The 10,329-nt window shown below is 33.1% G+C and overlaps 1 protein-coding gene across 1 annotated transcript; it reads right to left on the minus strand.

Moving 5' to 3' along the window:
• Positions 1-1,973: 1,973 nt before the first annotated feature.
• Positions 1,974-6,012, minus strand: LOC129300923 (serine/threonine-protein kinase SRK2E-like). The gene is made up of 9 exons (XM_054939525.1): positions 5,199-6,012; positions 4,483-4,557; positions 4,301-4,402; positions 4,171-4,224; positions 3,885-3,977; positions 3,578-3,670; positions 2,883-2,987; positions 2,705-2,803; positions 1,974-2,534 (listed from the first exon to the last, which is right to left on the minus strand). The coding sequence occupies exons 1-9, from the start codon at positions 5,373-5,375 to the stop codon at positions 2,241-2,243; spliced, it is 1,092 nt and encodes a 363-aa protein (XP_054795500.1). The 5' UTR covers positions 5,376-6,012; the 3' UTR covers positions 1,974-2,240.
• Between the last annotated feature and the right edge of the window lie 4,317 nt (positions 6,013-10,329).

Genomic DNA, 10,329 nt, shown 5'->3' on the forward strand with positions numbered 1-10,329 from the left:
CGAGGTCAGCCCCTTTGTTCAGATTGAGCCTGATTCTTCAGTCACTCAGCTCAAATAGTTTTATAACCTATTGAACAACGTATCATATTTTAACCCAAACAAAAACTAAATGCAAGCATCTCAACAGAAAGATGGCTGGTAATAGAAACACCGGCCTCAACTTCTGCCTCATATCATGTGTCATCCCTTTCCAAGGTCAAAGCCCACAAAGGATTTAACATCAGAACTCCTACAAGTTTTGGTCCATTTTCTTGCGCACTGAACAAGGCTCAGAATTGAGAATGTCTGATCCTACCTTTTCTAAATGGTCACCTTTCTTCCACTCGAAAATCTATTCACAACATTTGAGGTTTTCATTTCAAGACTGCCAAATCTTTTACTATCAACTGTGATTTCAGCATATGGTTTCTACAAATTAATTGCCCCAGTTAATGCCTCCCTTTCCCAATATCAATTAGCTCTAGTAATGCAATAGGAATTTTTAAGATTATTTCTTTTCTCTTTTTATGAATGTTCCTTTTAGTTTTGATGACCAGATTCAGTCACCATTGAGCTTTCATTCTCTGCATGTATATGACTCATCTTCACTATCAAACAGCCCCTTCTAAACTCTACCCCACAAGTCATCAGATTCTGAACTGATTTCAAGTATTCTTGATAATCAAGGCAAGATTGAATTTTAATTGCAATGTACTTTACTTGTCCTTGAACGAACTTAATACAGCAAATTAATTGACACTTGCTAATTTGAAATTTCAAGCGTAGCATTACCCATAAGCGAAAATACTTATAATCTCCCTTAAAAGCCAAAGCTATTAAAAGAATTCTGTCAGAAATGATTGGCAATTGGTGATTTAGTTATAGATAGGAAAATATGACATAAAAATATTAATTATTACGGCGTTATCTAAAATAACATATAATATTATAATCTGAACAAAAAGATATTATATGATTTTGTATATCACATCTTAGTTGAGTCAAAGAAAAATTAATACTCTATAACCAAGGGCATGTGATTAAGTAGTAAGGGCTCATTCTCCCTTAATCAAGTATCAGGGGTTCGATCCCTGTTTGGGTATTAAAAAAATATCCTTTGGCCACCTCTCCCTCCCTTTGAAGTGCCTGACTATGAGCGAATCCGAGTTAGTTTTGACCGTTGTTGTACTTCAAAAATGATCTGCCTAGGATACTGAATGCGTAAGCACCAAAAAAAAAAAAAATTGCACTCTTGAAGTACTATGTCATCCACACCAATAAGAATATTCCAAATAAAATAAAATAATTATTTTCTTAACTTTTTCAGCGCACATAAATTCTCTCTTCCCATATATATATATATATATATTCTCTCCACAGTGTACCATGTTTTGGACAAAGCACAAGTAAGGTTGCATTATGGGAGGATGTGATAATTGCTCTAGGTTAGTGGTAGTGGGGAATGGGGATACCTTCATCTTTAGTTCGTGATTTGCTCCTTAGCAAAATTTATTTATTTTAAAAAACTATAAACATGTAAAATGAAGTAATCCACTATTAAAAAAAGTATCGAGTGTTAATTCTTATATGAATATCAAGGTTTGACACACAAAAAACGAATATCAAGGAATAAACTGTATATATTCATCATATATAATAGTAGTCAAACTTCTGAGATGCAACTTACTATTCATAAATGTATATTAGAAAGTCCAAAAAGTAAACTCATTCACACTTGTAAAGAGGTAAACAAATTGACGCTAGTGTTCGGAGAAAATATTCTCATTAATCTCCTTTGTCAAACCATTTTATAAAACAAATAAAACTAATACATCTCATTCCTTCCTTTAGAGAAGAAGAAAGCCTTGCGTGCATCCTTGCATGTTGCTATGCATCATGAAATGCAAAAGCCTCCAAATTTCAACCGAACTGATCCTAAATAGATTCATGTATGCAATTTGACCAAGAATTGAGCTTATCAAGGAAAACAGATGGGAAGACAAGGAACATCAATTCATAATGTAATAGTATAATACAACACATATCAATAAAAAGCACCACCACATGAGCAGGAAAGATCAGACAATAACATACAAGCAGGATGGACTCTCAATGCATAAGAAAAATCCAATCACAGAATCCTTCACTCTTGAGATTTAAAGCTTTTTTCCACATCTCCTGCAACCTATCAACAACCCAGCTTATAATATTCAACTTAATCGAAGAAAACAAGCCTGATTTGTCCCCTGGCAGCTATACAGTTACATAGCATAGATTATCTCTCCACTGCTCTCGATATCAAGGTCAGGATCTGTCTCCTGGTCCTCGTCCATGTCATCATCGATATCCAAGCTACCTGTAAGATACTGGTTGAGAGACTGAGTGCCAGCTGCTGGAATTGTAGCCTCAGAAATTATCTGCATGATTTCTTCAATGCTCTGCATCGGTTGATCAGGCTCTTCAAACTGATTGTTCATTGTCCCCTCGTCCATGAGATCAGCTGGAAGATTCTTTAGAAACCACTCATGGTTTCTAATATCAGGCATGGTTATCCTCTGTTTTAAATTGATGTAAATTTCTAATGAGATGATCAAAGCCTTCATCTCTTAAAAAGACAAATCATGTAGCACAATTGGACAAGACTATAATTAAAAATCCAATTCTTTTCGAAGAAGTCAAGTACATACTCAAGACATATATATTTAAACAACTAAAATATATTAACCTGTGAAGGGTCAGCAACAAAGATCCTTGATATCAGATGACAACACTCAGGCGATATATGAACATAGTCAGGAATTGAGTACTGGACATTCAAAATCCTCTGCAAGAAATATCCAAACAGATTAGGCATACTATCTACATCAAGTTACCAGTGAGCGAAAAAGAAAGTGATGAATTACATGTATTGTCTTGCGGAAGTTTTTTGGTTCATCAGGGTCCTCAAAAGGATATGCACCAACCAACATGACATATAAAGTTACCCCACAAGACCACACGTCTGCAATCTGAGTCATTTAAGCAACAATATCATCAGTACAATGTATCTATTACATAAAGTAACAAATGAAAACTATCCTGAATGAGATGCTTGTGCATCACCATCTAATCTAAATTTTCATGTATCTATGAGTACAGGATCAGGCATGGTATTGCCCACAAGCCTTTAAGACTTTGCTTCTAACCATAAATGAAAGCTAACGCATAGTTCAGAACTTCCAAATGGGAAAAAGAATTAGGCAAACCTCTGTGATTCTCTAACCGTCCCTCTCTTCCCAACACCAACAAACACAAAAGATCTTATCATTGGGGAACATTAAAATTAGAGTGGGGAAGACAAGAAACTTGACAGTAAACAATCAAAAGAATGAATTAGACCCCAGAAAATTGCTTAACTTGTCCTTTCTTTTTTCCCACCCGATCATAGAAGCCAAGGAACTAATTCATGGGTGGTTGTAGTCACACATAACTACTTCCAATAAAAAACAGAAACAGTAAATTCTGTATTATAAAATAAAAAAAGGAGAGCATCCTAAGCGGAAATGCTTAGAGTCGCTAGTCAGATGAGTTGTCTCCTGGTGATAGAAGTTACATATACCTTGCCATCATATTCCTTCTTCAGCAACACTTCAGGAGCAATGTACGCAGGAGTACCAACGGTAGATTTTGGTTGTGAATGGAGCACCGACGACTGCAAGAGTAAACCATGGTACAAGATCCAAGGAGATTACAACTTGATACACCAAAGACAAGGGAGATAGAAAGAGAATATTTTGGTCTACAAGAAAAGCTACTTTTAATTAAACTTTCTAGATAATGCTCTTTTCCCAGTTTGAGTGCAACAATCTGAAATATCAGGTTTATAGCTGTTGCTCCACATAAGAAATTTGAAGAAGAAAGTATACCTTTGAGTATCCAAAATCACAAATCTTCAAACGTGGAGCTGGACTTCCATCTAGCAATGTGTTCTCCAACTTCAAGTCACGATGGCATACTTGCTTTAAAGTGAAAAAGACAGAACAGTGAAAATCAATTCAAAGATCTCACTAGGTCTTCTGGGCAGCCCAAAAGAAAGAAAGAAAAAAAAATTAGTCGAGCAAAGAAAGAGGAGGCATTTGGCATACGGTGTACATCTAGGATACATGCCAATGTACTAAATGCCCCCTAAATGTGCTACTTAATCTTGCATACCATTGCATGACAATAGCTAACCCCTGATATAAGCTGTTGGAAGAAGAACCGCGCCTGCAACACCACACAATCCACATTAAAGGTGACTGACACATCACAGAACAAACACACTGGTTTAATGGAAAAGAACCTCGTCCTCACTGAACCGCCCTGCATTGCATATTCGTTCAAATAGCTCCCCTCCAGAAGCATATTCCATTACAATAGCTAAATGTGATGGGGTCAATATGACCTACAGTCAAAAGGACAAGTAAGCTAGTCAAAATACTTCCATGATAGGAAGAGATATGATTGACAATGGGTTGTACAGACCTCCCTAAACCTGACAATGTTAGGATGCCTCAGTGACCGGTGATTTATAATTTCCCTTTGTACATTTTCATCTATCTGTTAAGAAACAAGTAAGATTACTGATCATCACCAAAGCAACATAATATCTGTTAGAGTGCAACTGTACCAAAAATTAGGAAGTCCACAGCTTAGTACATTAAGTCCAATGAGTTGAATAACTTCAAGCAATGAGGAACCATGGGGAAGATACGGCGTACAGAGAATATTTCAGGACAACGTTTCATTTTTCCATCATGTGTTAGTAACCAAGGATACTGCTCATATTTCTAAGCCATCCATTAAGAAGCTACTACATGCATACAGCAGGCACAATACAAACCCCAAGAAATAAAAGAATATCAATAAATATAAGTAGAATAAAAATTAATTTAAGAGCTAACTAATGCTCAAACCAAAGATTCAAGACATCATTAAACTGCAGTTACAAGTAGAAAAAAGAAAAACAATTAACTTCTTATGGCAAAAAAAAAAACGCAGACAGTTCTCTGGGACTCAAATTCTATTTAAAAGGAACGGGTAACGGAATGTATGAGTCCCGAAACCGATATGGTTTTAATCAGGATGTAATTCGTCACCGGAGATTTTCGACTCTTTCAATTACCAAATAAGTAAATATCTGGCATCCACTTCAGGTAACCCCAAATAGAAAAGACGAAATAAATAACAAGGACACTAACCTTATCACCTCTCTCAATATACTTCACAGCAACGAGTTCCTCCGTCTGCTTGTCCCTCATAAGCCTTGCGACCCCAAAATTGCCAGACCCAATATCGCGCACGAGTTCATATCGATCGCTGTCATGCATGATCGGCATATCCATTCCTGGCCCAACTGTGATGGCCGAACGATCCATTTGTGCCTCCACTGGAAACCCCCCCTTATGTAGAAATCTCTAAGAAGCTCGGTTCTCACATTATCATCTCAACAGATGAAAGGAAGAACCCCAAAAACCTCAATCAGATCGAATAAAGAAAAGCCAGCGAAGTTTGACGCGGTGGAACCTAGACCACTGGATTAGATGAGACGAACAAGGGCTGGAAGTGGGTGAAGAAAGGGATCAAAAAGATGGTTTTGAGCCCGTGAAGCTTCACCAACCTGAAAGGGTACTTAAGATTTTATTTTCCAACACTTGAATATATAGTTTTGGAGTTGCAGAAAGCGATGAGTGATTGATGATGAGCTCGTGAGTCGTGAACCCTTCTTATTCTGTTTTGCTCCCTGTAGATCTTTGCGCACCTTTCCTAGCTTTCCCTCCTGGAAGTTATCTTTCCCGATTTTATCCAAAACCTTTCTGAGAGAGAAGGACTAAGCAGATATTTTTAGCTGGGCAGAGAAATTATCAGTAGTTTTGTGTCAAAATCAGTGAGATCCAACTGCGAAGACAGAAATAGCCTTGGGCATTTTGAGGAAGACACAAATGGTCAACTCTGTGGTTCGAGTTTGGGGTTTGGAGTTTGGAGCCAATGACCATAATGCAGTTCAGAAAGGGTGATCAAAAGTGGAAAGAAAAAGAGGTTAGGCTCACCAAAGATAAGGTGCACAGGAACGTGATGTCCGAAGGGAAAAAACATGCACTCTTTCTAATTTCTTTTAATTGAATATTGATCGCAGATAAGATAATATTTTCATGAAAAATCTATTTTGTTTATCTTCAAAATAAAGTAAAGATAAAATAATTTATATAAGATTAATGAATATAAAATAGAGAATAACAATGTGCTTAATGGCTAAGTTTAGATTTCTTTTATGTAATGACCAATTAACTAATACATTCATTTTTATGACCAGACTGTGCATTTTCTATTTGATGGATATGTTAGTTTTTTGAAAAATAGCATTCAAGATCACTGTACAATATTTATATTATATAAGGATCAAATAATTTCATATTTTTATTGCAGTTCTCTAGTCCTTCTGACATATTAATTTCATAGGCAAAAACGCCAAAATACTCCTCATAGTTAAAAAAAAAAAAGAAACCCCCACCGTCGCAGGAGCAAGCAATCGGATCTCCATCAGTAGCAAGGTCGCTAGAGCCCCTGTTGCGGGCGAAGTAACTAGAGGTTGGTCCCCTACAAAATTTTATTTCAAAACTAAGGTTTTTAAGTGGCTATGGGTGAGTTTATCCTATAACCCTTGACCACTTAAAAAATTTGGTGCGCACTAGGCCACCAGGCTATTTAATATATATATATATATATAATTATAAGTAGTAAACCAAACACAAAACTACTTCTATGTAATAATTTAATATGTATTGTTAATTTTTTAACAAAATTTATTATTTTACGAATGTCACTTGTTAATCTAACATGAACAATTATAAATTGAAGACTTCAAAACTTCACTCATTTTACTTGTTAAATGTCTCAATGTATTGTTGTCAATCACAAATAGGTTATTACCAAAATTAAACGGATACTTATCAGTGAATAACTAATACATACTGACCTTTCCTATCGATTTTTCTAACAAATATTCATTTGGTTTTGACAACAATATATTAGAACATTTAACAAGTAAAATAAGTGAAATTTTAAAACTTTCAATTTATAATTATTCATGTCAGATTAATAAGTGATATTTGTAAAATAATAACAATTTATTTGAAATTAACAAGAATCTATTATAGTTTTAACAAGTTAGAAAAAATAATAAGAAGGGTTTAGTTGTGTGTGTTAGTCATTCACTGATAAGTATCCATTTGATTTTGACAACAATTTATTCGTAATTGACAACAATACATTGAGACATTTAATAAGTAAAATGAGTGAAGTTTTGAAGCTCCCAATTTATAATTATCCATGTCAGATTAACAAGTGACATTTGTAAAATAATAACAATTCGTTTGAAATTAACAAGAATCTATTATGATTTTAACAAGTTAGAAAAAATGATGGAAAAGGTTTAATTATGTGTGCTAGTCATTCATTGATGAGTATCCGTTTGATTTTGACAACAACCAATTTGTTGTTGACAACAACACATTGGGATGTTTAACAAGGAAAATGAGTGAAATTTTGAGCCCTCAGTTCGTAATTATCTATGTCAGATTAACAAGTGACATTTGTAAAATAACAACAATTCATTTGAAATTAACAAGAATCTATTATGATTTTAACAAGTTAGAAAAAATGATGGAAAGGGTTTAGTTGTGTATGTTAGTCATTCACTGATGAGTATCCGTTTGATTTTGACAATAACCTATTTGTAGTTGACAACAACACATTGGGACGTTTAACAAATAAAATGAGTGAAGTTTTAAAGCCTTCAATTTATAATTATCCATGTCAAATTAACAAGTGACGTTTATAAAATAACAACAATTCATTTAAAATTAACAATAATCTATTATGATTTTAACATAGAAAAATGATAGGAAGGGTTTAATTATGCATGTTAGTCATTCATTGACAAGTATCCTTTTGATTTTGACAACAACCTACTTGTAATTGACAACAACACATTGGAACGTTTAACAAGTAAAATAAGTGAAGTTTTGAAGCCTGTAATTTGTAATTATCCATGTCAGATTAATAAGTAACATTTTATAAAATAATAACAATTCATTTAAAATTAATAAGAATCTATTATGGTTTTAACAAGTTAGAAAAAATGATAAGAAGGATTTAGTTGTATGTGTTAGTCATTCACTGACGAGTATCCATTTAATTTTGACAATAACCTATTTGTAGTTAACAACAACACATTGGGACATTTAACAAGTAAAATGAGTGAAGTTTTGAAACTCTCAATTTGTAATTATTCATGTTAGATTAATAAGTGACATTTATAAAATAACAAATTTTATTCAAAAATTAACAACACACATTAGATTATTACGTGAAAGTGATTTTATACTTGGTTTATTACTTATAATCTTTTTTGCCACATATATATATTAAAGGGTTTGGTGGCCTAGTGGCCATTAAATTTTTTAGGTGGCCAAGAGTCATGGGATGAAACCCATCCTTAGCCACCTAAAAATCTCAATTTTAAAATAAAATGTTACCAAAGCTTCGGCGACCCTAGCGACAGTAGGGGCTCCGACAACCTTGTTGCTGGTGGTGATCCAACGGCTAGCAATGGGAGGAGTTTCTTTTTTTTTCTTTTTACTTTAACTATGAGGGGCATTTCAATCTTTTTACTTATAAAACTAATATGTGAAAGGACTAGAGGGCTGCAATGAAAATATAAAATTATTTGATTTTTATGTGATATAAATATTATACAATGATTCTTTGATGTTATTTTTCCTAGTTTTTTTCGGCCGAACATTTTAAAAAATAGTGCGAGGGCTTAGAGTCATACAAGTGACCGTAATAATTGATGATACAATGTTATATGGTTTGAAAATTTATTTTCTGATATAATATGGTCTTGTGATGAAAAATCATTGAATAATTCAAAATGATTAAGTTCGTTACGTAAAATTACAATAAACGGTATTCCATTAGCATATAGAATAACATTTTTAATAAAGAGCGGCCGTTCTATCTCTAAAAATTACTACATTTAAAAAATAATAAAGTTCAGCATAAAACTATCCAGATCACTAAAAATAAATCGCATTATTCAAATGTACAAATAAATAGTATAACTTAGTATAATTTGATTGATTGTAACTTAATGATGCTACTCATGTAAGTTCCTAAAATTAACATCTGGTGAGGCATTTGACTTACACTATAATTCGCAAAAATTATTATAGTAAAATAATTAGAATTAAAGGAGTATATTTAGAAACAAAACTAAGCAAATTCGTTAGGGGAAAATTAGTTAAAAAGAAAGGAGGGCCCCTGTGCTCAGGTTCCAAAAAACAACATGGGAAAGTTTCGAAGGCGATTATTATTTATAAAGAGCATTCCCAATTATATGATAAAGTAGTGTGCAAGAAAAAAAGAAAGCAGTCACAAAGCAATCCATGTGCGAATGCCAAATCTTAAAGTGACTTGCACTTAAAAAATTAAATTAAAATATGAAGGTAGTGATAAGTGATGTCATGACAGGTGGAAGCTTGTTAGGACTTTACGATCAAACAAATCATAAAATAATAAGCCCTACCAAAAGGGAATAACATTTATAATCAATCATCAACCATTGTTATAAATCCTGTCATTCCATTCAATGAATAAGAGATGGTTATTACCTCCACCTAGTCTTATTTACAAAACAAAAAAAGAAACAAAATTTAATTCTTTTTATAAATTATGTTATTAAGTGTTTATCATAATTTTTTTTTTATCTTTCATTAGTTGTTGAAAAATATATTATTAAAATATATATATTTAATAAAAATAAAGTTAAAAATTTATTAATTTTAAGACAGAGTTAATAAATTTTAAAAATATTTTTAATATTAATGAAATGTATTGAAAATAATTATGAATAAAATTAAAGAATATTATTTTGCGAGAATCCTGAAAAGGAAGTAAATGAACAATAATATTCGAGCTAAGTAACGCTCTATTTCTGGTCCCTTCCTAAAGTAGTTATCGTTTCTCGATTTTTTTAAATTTTTTGTTTGACTTTGGGTTACTTACAATATAACAACCAAATTAATACATATAAAATCTCTTTCTCCTCAATGTACACGCACACACTCTTTCCCATTTTATTTTGGGTTGTCCCTTCTCTTTTAGTAACCTCATTCCACCTACACTACATAACAACCCTGACTTGCTTGTCTCTATCTCCCCAGTTCTCTATATGGTTATATCTACACTTGATTACGATCCATCTTCACACTCACACGATAAGAACAGTAAGTGAAAAACGATAAAAACAAGATATTTAAAGTAATTATA

The sequence above is a fragment of the Prosopis cineraria genome, unplaced genomic scaffold, assembly GCF_029017545.1.
Source record: "Prosopis cineraria cultivar Desert tree isolate PC_DT_omini unplaced genomic scaffold, ASM2901754v1 PC1811, whole genome shotgun sequence".
Lineage (NCBI taxonomy): Eukaryota > Viridiplantae > Streptophyta > Magnoliopsida > Fabales > Fabaceae > Prosopis > Prosopis cineraria.